Here is a 16784-nt window from a genome sequence, read left to right as displayed (position 1 = left end):
GGCTATGAGGGGCTGAGTCACCTGTGTGATTTGATGTTTTGCCAAAAAACTCTGCGTGAGAGTTTTTTGCATGAACAGGAGTGTTGTAATGAAGCTGTCAATCACCATTTGCCCATAGCTTGATCTTCTGAATCATCTGAATAGTTTCCATGGAGGAATGTTCAAACTTAACGCAAAATTTGATGCGTATTTATTGCTCTGCTCGCACAGTCATTTTGAATGTGATGGCCTTACAGTACACATGCTCACACAAGGCATCTACTGCCCCCACTGACTAGTACAGTGAAGTCATCATTGTCCATCCATGTGCATTCCAGTCCGCTTTCCTTGGCTGCCAGGTTACATCAGTGTTGGGCAAACCATTCTTGTTATTAACAATGGCTGGACTTCTTCTGGACAGCCTTCGTATGTACAAAGCTAAATATTTTCTATTCTTACCGTTATTTTTAGTTCGCACCTCAAATAAATCACAATGCTAGTAAAGTGGGAAATAAGAAAATAAGCCAAGGCTTTTGTTTTTGCCAAGGATGGTCCCTTAATTCAGTAAATACTTGAATGTGCATTAAAAAGTCACCTGGAAAGCTTGTTTAAATAGTGTTTCCTGGGCCTCATTTCCAGAGTCTAATTAAGTTGGTCAGGTTGGTACTCATGAATGCACATTTCAAACATAATCACTGGTGCTGCTGCTGCTACTGCTCCTGCAGCAGCTTGTTCAAAGACTGCACTTTCAGGAATACTGACTCATCTAAGTCAGAGATGACTGTGTAGTGATGGAAAAACTTATAAATGCTCGACTTCTTCACTCAACTGTAATATTGGACATGTCATTTAACCTCTCAGATATATTTTTGTTAGTGATTGATGATGTCTTTATCAAACACAGTCGTTATTCTGTTAAAATATGCCTGTCAGTATAGCAGTTGATATTTTCTGTCTCACTTATCTTTCAGCTAAAGTTTCCTAAGATCCAGTCAGATCTAGCCATTCTCCCCCTTTCTATATTTTTCACTAATTTATGACTTTATAAACACATAATTATGTCATCTTCATCATACCTAAGTGTATCTTATTTCTTCACACATAACATTCTCTTGATAATTTTTTTCATTTTAGTTTAAAAGAAAAATTTGCTTATAAGAAACTGTTTATGTTAGGCCACTTTGAATCATTAAATTGTTACATTACATATGTATATATTTTTTCTTTTTTTAAATTTTCCTCCTACCTCCCCTTTAACCCCAAACTCTGATAACCACCAATCTGTTCTCCATATCTATGAATTTGGAAACTTGAGGGTTTTTTCTTGTTTGGTTAGTTAGTTGGTTTAGACCCCACATATAAAAGCGATCATAAAGTATTTGTCTTTCTCTAATTTATTTCATTTAGCACAATGTCCTGAGGCCTATCCATATTGTCGCAGATGGGAAGATTTCACCTGTTTGATAGCCGAATAATATTTTCATTCATTTATTCATTCACTCATCATTGGATACTTAAGTCATTTTCCTGCCATAGCTATTGTAAATAATGCTGCAGTGAATATAGGGATGCAGATATCTTTTTGAGTTAGTGTTCTCAATTTATTTGGATAAATACCCGGAAGGGAAATTGCTGAACTTTATATGTTAGTTCTATTTTTAATTTTTTGATGAACCCCTACATTGTTTTCTATAGTAGCTGACCAATTTATATACAACCAACAGTGTACAAGGATTTCCTTTTCTCCCCATCCTCGCCAACAGTTATTTCTTGTCCTTTTGATAGTAGCTATTCTAATGGGTCTGAGACGATATCTCATTGTGGTTCTGATTTACATTTCCCTGATGGTCAGTGATGTAGATAGCATCTTTTCATGTTAGCCATTTTCATTATATCCTTTTTGGGGAAAATGGACATAATAAAGATATTCTGCCCATTTTATAATCAGATAATTTGGGGGGTTTTTTTGCTATTCAGTTGTTAGGAGTTCTTTTATGTATTTTGGATATTAGCCCTTTATCAGATTTGCAAATATTTATTCCTATTCAGTAGGTTGTCTTTTCATTTTGTTGATGATACCCTTTGCATGTTAGTTTGATGTAGTCTTTGCTTTTGTTGCCTTTGGGGGGGGTCAGATTTAAAAAGTCATCTCGAAGACGTGTGTCATGGAGCTTGCTGTCTGTCTTTTCTTCTAGGAGTTTTATGGTTTCGGGTCTTACATTCAAGTCTGTAATTCACTTTGAGTTAATTTTTGTGTGTAGTATAAGGTAGTAGTCAAGTTTCATTCTTTGGCATGTGACTGTCCAGTTTTCTCAACACTATTTATGGAAAAAACTGTCCTTTCCCCATTGTGTATTCTTGCCTCCTTTGTCTTAATTAACCATACCTGTGGGTTTATTTCCAGGATCTCTGTTCTGTTCCATTCATTTATATATGTCTCTTTATTATGCTAATACCATACTACTTTATTACCATAGCTTTGTAATATAATTTGAAATTAGGGAGTGTGATGCCTCTAGCTTTGTTCTTCCTTCTCAAGATTGTTTTGGCTATTCAGGATCTTTCGTAGTTCCATACAAATTTTAGGATTATTATTTTATTTCTGTGAAAAATGTCATTGAAAGTTTGATACCTTATAAGGGGATTACATTGAATAGATTGTTTTGGGTCATATGGACATTTTAACAATATTGATTCTTCCTATACATAAGCATGGAATATCTCCATTTATTTGCTATATTTTTCAATTTCTTTCATTAATCTCTTGCAGTTTTCAATATACAGGTCTTTTACTTCTTTAGTTAAATTTATTCCTGGGTATTTTATTCTTTTTGTTGTTTTAAACTGGGTTGTTTCTTACCTTTCTATTTCTGACAATTCATTATTAGTGTATAGCAGTGATTTTCAATTGGTATGCCAAAAGAATTTTTAAAACATGCCATACCTGTTTAGTCAGGGGCACTGACCTCTCTCTTACATTGTCAAGTAAAGAATGACAACAGCCAACACAATAGCTGTTTGGTGTGAATGCATCAGAATTATACCTGTTTTTTGTCACATCAGCAAAAAATATAATACATATTTTGGTGTGCCGTGACATTTTAGTAATTAGTTTGTGTGTGCCAGGAGATGAAAAAGGTTGAAAATTGCTGGTGTATAGAAATGCATCTGATTTTTGGGGTATGATTTTGTATCCTGCAATTTTATGGAATCGATTATTTGTTCTAACTGGTGTGTGTGATTGCTTCTCTATTCTACCATTAGACGACTATACCTAAAAGATGTCACATTATTGTAATCTTTTTTGTTTGTTTTATTGAATTTATTGGCATGACATTGGTTAATAAAAGTATGTAGGTCTCCAGGATATATTTTTTTCTGATGGAATCTTTAGGGTTTTATCTGCAAATAGTGGTGGTTTTACTTATTTGTTTCCAGTTTGGATACCTTTTATTTCTTGTCTAATTGCTATGGCTGGGACTTCCAATGCTGTGTGAACAAAAGTGGTAAGAGTGGGCATCCTTGTGTTTTTCCTGCTCTCTTAGGGAATGTTTTCAGCTTCTTCCTTTGAGTATGATATTAGCTGTGGTCTTGTCATACAGATTTTATTTTATTGGTGTATGTTCTCTCTGTATCTGCTTTGTTGAGAATTTTAATCATAAATGGATGTTGAATTTTGTCAAATACCTTTCCTGCATCTGTTGAAATGATCATACGTTTATCCTTCATTTTGTTAATGTGTTATACCATGGTGATTTACAGATGTTGAATCATCTGTGTTTACATGCCTAGAATAAATCCCACTTGATAATGGTATATGATCCTTTTAATGTATTATTGAATTCTGTTTGCTAATATTTTGTTGAGGATTTTTACATCTATGATTACCATGGATATTGGCCTGTAATTTTCTTCTCTTGTGGTGTCCTTGTCTGGTCCCAGTATCAGGTTAATGCTGGCCATTTAAAAGTTTGAAAGACTTTCCTCTCCTATTTTTTTTTGAAAGAGTTTGAGAAGGACTGGTATTAATTATTCTTAGAACATTTGGTAGAATTCGCCAGTGAGGCTGTCTGGTCCTGAACTTTTTGTCTGTTGGAAGGTTCTTGATTACTGATTTAATCTCCTTACTCGTTATTGGTCTATTCATATTTTCTATTTCATTATGACTCAGTCTTAACAGGTTTTATGTTTTTAGGAATTACCAATTTCTTTTAGGTTGTCCAATTTGTTGGCTTACAGTTGTTCATAATAGTCCCTTATGATCCTTTGTATTTCTGTATCATTTATAACAGTCCCACTTTCATTTCTGATTTTATTTATAAATCTTCTCCTTTTTTCTTTTTAAGTCTAGCTAAATGGTCTTGTCAGTTTTGTTTATCTCTTCAAAAAAACCAGGTCTTAGTTTTCTTGATCTTCTCTATTGTCTCTGTATCATTTATTTCTGCTCTAGTTTTTTATATTTCTTCTTCCTACTAACTATGGGCTTTATTTGTTCTTTTTCTTCTTCAAGATGTAAAGTTAGGTTGTTGATTACAGACATATATTTTATTTATATTTACCCTATACATTGTGATATAATAGTAAATGATTAAAACAGTAATAAACTTTAGGTGTTTAAGTGTCACTATCTTTACATGTTTCTTAAGCCATTTTCTATAAAACTTTAAAAAGTATAATTTTTCTTTTTTTTTCTTTTTGCTATTTTGTTAGAGGCCTATATAATGGGACATTTATATCTTCATTTCTATTTTAGGTACGTATTGCAGCAAAATTCATCATTCATGCCCCTCCTGGAGAATTTAATGAGGTGTTTAATGGTAAGTGTTTAATTCATAACACTAAGACTTGATATACCAAGCACTCTTTTTTAAAAGAGTGAATGATGTAACCAAAATAACCAAGCTAAGGGGGAGTATGTAGGAGAAAATACTGTGAAAATTTTTGTCAATATGGATTTTGTAATGGGTAGAATATAATGTATTTGATATACATGGTAATTGTTTGAATAAATCCTCTTAAAAGAAAAGTTATTTTAAAAGACAAGAACTTTTTAATTTTAACTATTTTTTGGAATTGGAAAATTCATTTTTGTATTTCTTGTAAAGAAAAACATACTAGATTAAGATAAACAGCAGCAGAGTGGGGAGGGGAACATTGTTTCATTATACTTAGATGACAGCGCATGTAAAAACATTTGTTATTTAAATTATATCTCATATATTAGTTTACAGTATGCTTTTCCATAAACCTCATTGACAAAACATTTTTATAATTATTCACCTGTAGATCAAATTTTAAACTCTTGTATAAATTTACAGCAACTTCTGGTTGCTATAAAAACTGTTGCAACAGCTCCTCTTGAACACTAAGAATGGTGCATTTGAAACAGTGGCCAGGAAATTGGCCTGTAGTGATCTTTTTTACAGAACTTTTCTTAAGCATTTTAAAGAATAAGCTGCCACAAACACTTTAAATGTGCTATTTCTAATTCATGTATATTTGGCCTGTACCGTGTTTTAAATTAAAATAGATTTATAGTGGGTTTTTCTGTTTTCTTTTTTAAACATTCTAACCTGGGGTAAACTATTTAAACATGTTTTTTAAGAAGTTTAATCGGTAATGTTTATTCAGAGTGTAAGATAGTGATTTTTAACCACTGTGCCACAAGAATTTGTAAAATATTCAATACCTGATTATTTAGTAAGAGATGCTGACCTCTTTTCCTTAGATTGTCAAATTAAAAAAATGACAATAGCCAACACAATAGTAGACAACTGGTGTGAATGAATCAAAATTATACCTATTTTTTGTCTAATCAGCAAAAAATACAATATCTATTTTGGTGTGCCACAGAATTTTAGTAATTTGTGTGTCATGAGATGGAAAAGATTGAAAATCGCTGGTGTAAGTTATAATGAAAACTTGCCTCAAAAAAGATTGGGTTTGAGATGCCAAAATTGTTCTTTAAAAATACCCTTGAAAATCTCTTAAATTATTCACAAACTATAATATGTGATTTAGTTTATGCAGTCACATATACTACTACTTATGCATTGAAAACTTAACCACTTGTGGTACACTTAGAGAAAGAATGGCAAGTCTACATAGTAACAAACTTCTGGAAATTAAAATAATTTTGCCTTTTAGGATAGCTGTAAAATCTGTAGTAGTGAATTTAGAATTTGGAGAGAATTCAGAAGTATTTCTTCTTTCTGTAGTTTTTAATTTGTTTTAATATTCAGCTTCTATAACCTAAATATACATTAATACATCTGATTGTTGGGGCATTAAAGAAGATAAAGAAAATAGATACAGTCTCTTCTTCTGAGGTTTAGAAGTTGACATTTACAATAACTTAATTAATGGTTAAACAGCCCTAAAATCAATGGTTATCAGACTTCTGTACAACTCACAGAGCAAAGAATAAATTATGATTCTAAGCAAGTTTTTCTTACTTTTTCCCCTAAATTAAATGCCCTACAAATTTGTTACTCAGAAAGGGCCTAAAAGAATGTATGAGTCCTAGAAATTGCTTTTCTAAGTCTCATTGGAAATTGATAATGAATTGATCTGTGTTTGAGATACAGTAAATTTGGGCATTTTGGTTGAGCCATTCAGAAGGTCTGGGATGGAGAGGGAGCTATGGAATAAAAGTGGAATATAAGATACTATAAAAGTTTTAACTGAGGGGTTATTTTAGAGTTAAAAAGTAATTAAATATTTGAGGGGCAATGTCATATCAATTCAATTATTTTCATTTTATCTTAGTTGATAACATTGGCATCAGAATGATTTCAAGCCCTGGCTGGGCATAGCTCAGTGGATTGAGCTCGGGCTGCCAACCAAAGCATCGCAGGTTAGATTCCCAGTCAGGGCACATGCCTGGGTTGCAGGCCACAGCCCCAGCAACCGCACATTCATGTTTCTCTCTCTCTCTCTTTCTCCCTCCTTTCCCTCTCTAAAAATAAATAAATAAATAAATAAATAAATAAATCTTTAAAAAAAAGAATGATTTCAAGAGAAGCCACAAATTTTAGAATTGCAGTCATAAAATCTTGTCAGTTCAGTGGTTCCCAAATTCTGTTTCCCAGACCAGCTACATTAGGGCCATTGAAACAGATTTTTGTTCTTCATTCTCAAAAACTGAAGTAGTAAATCTGGGCTGGGACTCTGAAATATGCACTTTTTTTTTTAAGCTGCCCATCTACTACCCTATAGCCTAGCCTGGAACTACAGCCTAAAATCCCTTCTTTAAGAATAGTATTTTATTCAAATACTCTATTTTTTCCACTGTACTCTGCTTATGTTAAAAGCATGGTCTGCCCCAGCTGGTGTGGCTCAGTGGACTGAGTGCCAGGCTGGAACCAAGGGGTCATGGGTTTGATTCCCAGTCAGGTCATGTGCCTGGGTTGTAGGCCAGGTTACTAGTAGGGGGCATGTGAGAGGCAACCACACATTGACATTTCTTTCCCTCTCTTTCTTACTTCCTTGCCCCCTCTCTAAAGATAAATAAAATAAAATCCTAAAAATAAAAGCATGTCTTATTTTTCAGAATAAAGCTACTTGATCAAATAGATTCTACTTTTAAATTATTTTTTCATCTAAAACTGGAAAAGATACACCAGCCTGCAATTTCACATTTAATGATTATGCTTTAAATATTGAAGATGAAAGAATTATACTACTCAAAGAGAACTTCCCAGTCTGCTTTGTGAGATAGAAATAACTATAATTGGTAAGGTTTGTGTTAAGCAGAAGCTTCTGTTGTTTGAAATCAGTTAATTTAAAAATCAAATTAGTATAATTTAGTGGTTAGCAGAAGAGATTGTTTTTAAATCAAGTCCTACTACTAAAAAAAGGTATGTGAATAGGAAATATTTTTCTTTTTGGAATAGCTTTGTTATTTTTGTAAAACTCATTCCATTGTAAAGTACTCCCCCAAAAAACTTCTAAAAATCACACAAAATTCTACCCTCTAGTTCTCCACCGTTTAAATGAAATTTCTAATGTCTCTCAATTTAGATAACACACATAACATTACATAAATATGATAGTAATGTATGTGTTGAGTTTCCCCCTTCCTGTTTGTTATAGTATGGATGTTTTTCATTGTTGTTAAATACATATCTATATTACTTTTAATGGCTACCTAATTTCACATTTGTTTATAAGAACTATAGTACATTTATATATTATTAAACCAGTTTCTTAATGGGAGATACTTAGGTTACTTGTGTTATTTTCATTTAATGAAAAATTAGGATGCATTGTTCTGTGTACTTTATGGTAGCAACAATGTAAAACAGCCAAGGTCATAGGAAAAATAATGGAAAAAATATATATGAAGATGAGTAGAAATTTGGTTGTTTTTGGTGAAATTGTGATTTTTTTTCTTTATGATTTCCATAGTGCTTGGATTTTCTAATAAGAATTATTTTAAAGTTATGTTTTAATGATTAATAGATAAATGTCTATGTAATAATTAGCACAGAATTAAGAATTGATAACCAAAATGAGATTGCTGAATCAAATAAAGCACCTACCATGTCCAACTAAATATATTCATCTTTTGTTTGAGGACAGAAATGCATACTTCTGCACTCTGTTCACAAGTGTTTCTTATTTAATCAATTTTCTATAGGGCGAGTTCATTCAAAACTCATGATAGTATTGTCAAACTAGAAACATTGTGATAAGTCTGCAGATGTTATAACACCATCTTTTTTGTTGTAGCTTATCTTCAGTTTCTTTGGAGATACATTACAGTCTGCTTGCATAACTATTAAGGGTATAAAATAAGTTGTATTTCTATTTCATTTCCTCTTCTGTTTCCTAACAAATTTTTAAATTAATACCATGATACGTTTTTGTGCTTACTTTGGTTGTCAGAGTGATATTTTGATCTTGCTTACATCTTGGGCCAGGGGTGGGGGGATGTTAAAACGTGACCAAAATAACTGCATTTATTGCATAGAAATTTCAAACATAGAAAAATAATAACATAGAAAACAATATTTATTTTACAGATGTTCGGTTACTACTTAACAATGATAATCTTCTCAGGGAAGGAGCAGCCCAGTAAGTATTCTATATTATTATAATAACATAATGAAAGTGAGTTAGGAAAAATGTTTTAAAAGTGGTTTTTAAGCACTAATCCCTGGAATAGATATTGGCACAACAAGTTCAAATATATAGAATCATACATATGTACTAGGCTAGAAGAGAAATTATCACAGAGAGAAATAAGGACATATAACATGGAATTCTCTACCCATTTTATGTTTAGCAGTGGCTTTTATACACATTGCAACATTTTGACTTTTGCAAAGTTGGATAAAATTATTTTAGAAACTTATATATTTAAAATTATGATTACTATTATTACATGCAGGTTTTACTTTTTATTATATGTTTGACTTTAATAAGAATTTTGATGGTTATGAGATTTTATTCATCCATAAAAACCTAACATAGTATCTGACACATAATTACTTACAAATATTTACCAGATTTGTGAATAATTCAGAGAACTAAGCAATTCTAAATCCCAGTACACATCTTGGAACTAATGACCACAATCATTACTTTGCCACAACTATCTTAGGATTTCAAAGAAATTACTGATTCTCTTCCCACAGCCATCTTCCAAAATAAGATCTGAAGACCCATATTGTAGGCTAACCAACTTTATTACTCACTTGAAAATGGTGAAATTGAACAGATTTTTAGGTACCTTACAAAGAGTGTTTAGTATCTGTTTAACTATTTTTATCCTATTACACTATCCAACGTGTGAAATCCTAACTAATGAAGGAAATTTGCTCTGATTCTGTGTTTATAGCATTTGAAGGCTTTATCAATCAGATTTCACTTTTGATTAAATTCCTGTTATTTTCTTTTTTTAATATATTTTATTGATTATGCTATTACAGTTGTCCCATTTTCCCCCCTTCACTCCCCTCCACCCTGTACACCCTCTCCCACCCATATCCCCCCTTTAGTCATGTCCATGTGTCATACTTACAAGTTCTTTAGCTTCTACATTTCCCATACTATTCTTACCCTCCCCCTATCTATTTTCAACCTACATTCTATGCTACTTATTCTCCATACCTTCCCCCCTTTCTCCTCCTCCCACTCCCCTGTTGCTAACCCTCCATGTGATCTCCATTTCTGTGGTTCTGTTCCTGTTCTAGTTGTTTGCTTAGTTTCTTTTGGTTTTGCTTTAGGTGTGGTTGTTAATAATTGTGAGTGTGCTGTCCTTTTACTATACATGTTTTTTCTTTATCTTTTCTTAGATAAGTCCCTTTAACATTTCATAAAATAAGGGCTTGGTGATGATGAACTCCTTCAATTTGACCTTATCTGAGAAGCACTTTATCTGCCCTTCCATTCTAAATGAGAGCTTTGCTGGATAGAGCAATCTGTTTCTTTCCAGCCCCTTCTTGCCTGTAAGGTCTCTTTTGAGAAATCAGCTGACAGTCTGATGGGAACTCCTTTGTAGGTTACTGTCCCCTTACCTCTTGCTGCTTCTAGGATTCTCTCCTTCATTTTTACCTTGGCTAATGTAATTATGATGTGCCTTGGTGTGTTTCTTCTTGGGTCCAACTTCTTTGGGGCTCTCTGAGCTTCCTAGATTTCTTGGAAATCTATCTCCTTTGCAAGAGTGGGGAAGTTCTCCTTTATTATTTGTTCAAGTACGTGCTCAATCTGTTGCTTTTTCCCTTCCCCTTCTGGTACCCCTATAATTCAGATGTTGGAACGTTTAAAGATGTCCTGGAGGTTCCTAAGCTTCTCCTCGTTTTTTTGAATTCTTATTTCTTCATTCTTTCCTGCTTGATTGTTTTTTTCTTCCTTCTTGTCCACTCTATTGTTTTGAGTCCCAGTTTCCTTCCCTTCACTTTTGGTTCTCCATGTATCTTCTTTCATCTCTTTTATGGTAACCTGCATTTTTTCATGTAATTTGCACCCAAAATGAACCAATTCCGTGACCTTTCTGATCACCAGTGTTTTGAACTGTGCATCTGATAGATTGGCTATTTCTTGGTCGTTCAGATTGGCTATTTCTTGGTCGTTCAAAATGATGAGTCCTGCGGGACTGATCTGTTCTTCTGTTGGACACATGTCTCTCTCTCTCTCTCTCTTTTCGGTCTGGTTGCTCTTGTTACGGTGAGAGGCAGAGCCTTAGGTGTTCCCCTGGGCTGGGCACCCCAGTCGCTAGATTGTGACGTTGTATGTGGGGATGGGGGGGGGGGGGGGGGTGGGGGGGGCGGGGCGGGGGCGGGAGGGAACAATGGCAGTAGCTCAGTTCTCCTGGGATCTTGGTCCCTTCCCTGGGATCCTGGGTTGCACGCTCTGCCCTGGTCCACAATGCCGCCTCACTGGGTCCGCCAGCCGCCACTTGCATACTCAGGGCCCACCGCTGCGTCCCGGAAGGCTTACCCGCTGGCTCCCGGTTGCCTTATGCGCCCAGTTCTCCCCGATCTCTGTGCGCCGCGACCGCGCCTGCTCCTCCCTCTCAGCCTCCTACCAGTCTGGATGAACGAGTCTACTTCAACTTCTTGGCTGTCCAACTTCCATTCAGATGAATTCTCTATCAGTTCTGGGTGTTATTCTGGCTCTAAATTGTTGTTGTTCTAATCTTGGTTGTGTGTGGAGGTACGGTGCGTCCACCTATGTCTCCATCTTGCCGGAAGTCCCAAATTCCTGTTATTTTCAATAGCAGTTTTTACTTACTATGTTTTTACTGTGGGAAAAATCTATATAATATAAAGTTTACCTTTTTTAATTTTATTTTTCAATTACAGCTCACATTATTATTTTAGTTTAGTTTCAGGTGTACAGAGAAATGGTCAATCATATAAGTCACAAAGTGGTCCCCTCTATATTTTCTAGGACCTGCCTGGGCACTACACATACTTATTACAATATTATTCACTATATTCTATCTGTTGTACTTCTTCATGACTATTTTGTAACTACCAACAAAATTTATCTTTTTAATCACTGTTAGGTGTACAGTTCTGTGGCATTGAGTACATTCACATTGATTGTTGTATAATCATTACCACCATCTATCTCCAGAACATTTTTCATTATCCCATATCAAAACTCCTTACCATTAAATAATAATTTCCCATTCTCACCTTCCCCAAGCCCCTTAGCAACCACTATTCTATTTTCTGTGTCTATGAATTTGACTTCTCCAGGCACCTTATAAGTGGAATCATACAGCATTTGTCATTTTGAAACTAGTTTATTCTATTTAGCATAATGTCTTAAAGACTTTGCTGTGGTGTAGCATGTGTCAGAATTTCCTTTTTAATACCTAATATGTATATTAGTACATCACATTTTGTTTATTCATCTATCAATGGAAACTTGGGTTGTTTCCACCCCTGTTAATTATTACACTAAAATGCTCTATAGAAATCAGTTTACTTTATATCTTTGATTTTGGTTGGTAGCTTCTGAGTAAATAGCCACTTCTAAGTTTTAATAAACTTTACTTAAATTATTTTGTATATTCAAGTAAAATTAATTTTCTAAAACCATATAGCATGTTAACAAGTTTTAGGAAAGTAAAGAAATATACACTATTTATGAGCTTTTAATGTTTAGAATAAACTTCGATTTCTCTGTGATAAATTAATTTGAGGGCTGTTTCAGCTAGCTGTAAAAATTAGTAGGGTTTGTTTGTTTGTTTGTTTGTTTTAAGAAAATGAGAAACTCAGCTTTTTGAAAGACGAGTTTTTCCCATGGCAGAATATAATTTAATGAAGATCAGATAAATATTCATAATTATGTAAGTAGTATGAAATAGTCATATATTTTATTGAAAAATATTGAATTTTATTTGTCCAAAGAAGTATTTACCTGATGATGATTGTTACACTTAAACTAAATAACTTGGATTTGTTCTGAAAAGCAATTGGGATGTGAATTACATTTTTTCTTGTGTTGTATTATGAACCAGATTTCAGGGACAGTAGTGGTTGGTCCACATTTCAAAGGTATACGAGGTCTGTCCAGAAAGTATCCAGCCATGCAATATAAAAAATAAAGGCATTTATTAAGAAAGATAATAAGAAAGATTATATATAGGACAATGATACCTCAGTCCCCTTCAGAATAGGCACCTTGGGACCTCACATAGTTGTCCCAGTCACCATCAGATGCCCTGTTGTATTTTCCTGAATCTCGACAGTCTGAAAGCTCTTTTCCTTTCAAATGTAATTTTAGTTTTGGGAAAAGCCAGAATTCACAGGATCCCAAATACAGGCTGAAGGGGGGCTAAGTCACCTGAGTGATTTGATGTGTCCCAAAAAGTCTGCACAAGATGTGATGCATGAGTGGGCACATTGTCATGATGGAGCTGCCAGTCACCAGTTGTCCATAGCTGTGGCCTGAATCATATGAATAGTTTCCCTGGAGCAATCAGTATTCAAGCTTAACACAAAATTTGATGCAGATTCGTTGCTATACTTGCTCAGTCATTTTGAATGTGATGGCCACACAGTATACATGCTCACACAAGGCATCTACTGCCCCACTGACTAGTACAGTAAAGGCATCATTGCTCACATGTGTGCATTCCAGTCCACTCTCCTTGGCTGCGAGGTTACATTGATGTCAGACAAACAGTTCTCATTATATTAACAGTGGCTGGAATTTTTCCAGACAGGCCTCATATACATTGAAATACTTGATATTCTGATTTTTTTTTAAAGAAATGAGTCTGTGAAGAAATAAGTAACTAATAATAAAATGTTTTAGGATAAACCCAAGAAAAAATATTTTAATCTTCAGTAGAAACTTCAGATTTTCTTACATGTTTTTATATTCTCTTAAATGATTGCTAACCAGTTGAACAAATTGAGAAAATATTGATGATTTTTTTTTGACTTCAGTAGTATTCTTGGCACAGAATTTCTTAAAAGTAAATGTTCATTTGAGTTCATTTTGTAGATATCTAATAGTAACTGTGAAGTGCAGAAATACATAATACTATAAATCAGTGTTTTTCAACCTTTTTCATTTCATGGCACACATAAACTGAAATCCTGACAACAAAAGCAGGTATAATTTTGATTCATTCACACTGGATGGCATTTGTTGTGTTGGCTGTTGTCATTGTTTTTTATTTGACAGTCTAAAGGAAAAGAGGTCAGTGCCCCTGACTAAAGAGTCAAGTATTGCTTGTTGTTGTTGTTTTTAAAGATTTTATTTATTTATTTATTTTTAGAGAGGGGAAGGGAGGGAGAGAGAGAGAGAGAATCAATGTGTGGTTGCCTCTCACATGGCCGCCACTGGGGACCTTGCCTGCAATCCAGGCATGTGCCCTGACTGGGAATCGAACCTGCGATTCTTTGGTTCGTAGCCCATGCTCAATCCACTGAGCTTCGCCAGCCAGGGCAGGTATTGCTTGTTTTAAAAGGTTTTGCAGCACACTGGAAAGTAAAAATAGTGATATCCTCATTGTTCACTAGACTTGTTTCTGAATTACTTTTCAACATCCTCAAACCTGGTTTCATATTCAAAGGATAATTTATCACCTATCACTGAAGCTGTGCAAAACTACATAAGCTTGGAAGGCATCACAAAACCAGTTTGCTATAGAATGTGTCCTAGTGGCAGTTTCACCAGAGTAAAGGGATAGCCATGGTTCCCTTCTTCAAGTGCATTTTTTTGATACTGAATTTCTTTTATACAAGTGCTTCTCTTTCTCACATAAATGTACTTCTTTTACTCCCTTTTCCTACCTTTTCCCTGTTGCTTTAAATCTTCTAGTCTTTTTTTTCTACCTTGCAAGAGGGAAAAAACATTTAAGAGTGATTCTAATTGGACATCTTGACTAAATGACACAAACTCAGTATGTTGTAGTAAAATTAGACATTGAAAAATTGGTATTCTCGGTTCTAGCATACTTAGAAACATTCAGAAGTAGCCTTTATTCAACAGACATGAATGCCAGACTTCACTGTGATGATGAGATAAATAAGGCTCTTAGAGATTTTTACAGTGGTGACTCATACATGTTCAATAACAGGCCAAAGGAAATAAAATACTATCATAACAAAGGTCATTGGAAGAAATTTTTAATTTCAGTTTAGAGTTGGTTTTTGAGCTCAGTTTAAATCATGAATAGGATTTGAATAGTAAATAAGTGAAATGATGAGGCTAACCTGAAGGAAATACATGGTGAAAAGTGTAAAACGTGATTGGAGAATGACGAATAGTAAAGGGTATAAAAGTCTAAATACAGGAACAGGTGACTTAGAAATGAATGGTTGGGCTACAAAACTCTATAAGGGCAGAGAAATAATTGTTTCATTATGTCTAATAGAGTGCTTTACACCTTAATATTTGCACAGGGGGAGGGTTAGGTGAGTGGATGATGAACTGGAAAGGACTTTGGAAGTCATTTAGTCCAAATCTCTCTTTTTATAGATGAGGTAAATAGGACCCATTGTAGCTAGTAACAGGTTTTGAACAAAACATAGGTATTCTATATTCTGATTCCTAAGTTAGTGAGTACCTTCCTGAGTCTCCTGCATAACTGTCACCTACCTGAACATTTAAGATAAAATGTTATCTGTTTTGTAGTCATTGTCTCCTTTTCAGATTTCCTATTATTTACCTACTCCCAAATTATAGAGAGATGGAGTTTGTTATTATGGGCAGTAGAAGGCCTTGGACCAAATTAATATATAAATTTATTATTTAAATATGTCTTTTGCTGGAAAATTAATACTAAATTCTAAATGATTTAGAATACAGTCATGCGCCACTTAGCAAAAGACATTTTCTGAGGTATGTGTCATTAAGCCATTTCATCATTGTACAAAAGTATACTTACACAAGCCTAGATAGTATAGCCTACTACCCACCTGGGCTATATGGTACAGCCTATTGTTCCTAGGCTACAAACATGAGAGTACAGCATGTTATTAAACAAAACAACACAAGATTAAATCAAGCACAAAACAAAATGATGCAGTCAAGAGATGTGATAAACCAGATGTGTGTGGCTGCTGGCATAACATGACATGGGTTTTATAAGTAGAAAGAGTATACTCTAAAATAATGATTAAAAGTATAGCAAGTAAGTATGTAAATGAGTAACATGTTTATTGTAACATTGTGTACTGTACATAAATACATGTTATGCTTTTATAAGACTAGAGCACAGTAGGTTTGTTTACACCAGCATCACTGCATTGCATTAGACATCACTAGACAACAGGAAATTTTCTGTTCCGTTATAACATGGGACTATCATCATATATATAATTCATCCTTGACCAAAACATCCTTACACAGTGCATAACTGTCCTTTAATCGTAAACATACTTTTGAGATAAATTCATTTAAGGGTTAGTTAGTGCCTGGCTGTGTTGAGGCTATTCCCAGGAAAATTAGAGTTTTAATGAATTAAGAAAATCAGAAGTGAATAGATATTCTTTCTCCATTCCCATTCATGCATTTCTATAACCTCTCCCCCCGCCCCCGTTTTTTTTTTTTAATGCAGTATCAGGAATTTGATGGCTGGTAATTTAATTCAACTTTGTTATTTTTACATTTACTAGTCTCCTGTTAACTCATCAATATTGCTTTGGTCAACAAAACATTCCTTTCTAAGAGTAGCTAAAACCTGAAAATGCAGTGGATGTGTTGCCATCCAGAGTAATCTGAAAAGTTTCCAAGTAGATTAGATTGGATATATTCCTAAATTTTAAAATTCTCAATACCTTTTCTGTTAAGTGGAAGAAAATTCTCAGGTTATAGATCTAATAAAACAC

The 16784-nt window shown here is 34.2% G+C and overlaps 1 protein-coding gene across 1 annotated transcript in view; it reads left to right on the top strand.

Annotated features, from left to right (window-relative positions):
* Positions 1-16784, top strand: part of CAPZA2 (capping actin protein of muscle Z-line subunit alpha 2) — a 60378-nt gene that overhangs the window by 20290 nt on the left and 23304 nt on the right. The window contains exons 2-3 of the mRNA XM_045847675.1: positions 4733-4796; positions 9006-9057. Of these exons, the coding sequence (XP_045703631.1) occupies positions 4733-4796; positions 9006-9057 (116 nt within the window). The remainder of the gene's footprint in view (positions 1-4732; positions 4797-9005; positions 9058-16784) is intronic.

The sequence above is a fragment of the Phyllostomus hastatus genome, unplaced genomic scaffold (assembly GCF_019186645.2).
Source record: "Phyllostomus hastatus isolate PE091 unplaced genomic scaffold, TTU_PhHast_1.1 phas_contig_118, whole genome shotgun sequence".
NCBI lineage: Eukaryota > Metazoa > Chordata > Mammalia > Chiroptera > Phyllostomidae > Phyllostomus > Phyllostomus hastatus.
This window is presented reverse-complemented; position numbering and strand designations above follow the sequence as displayed.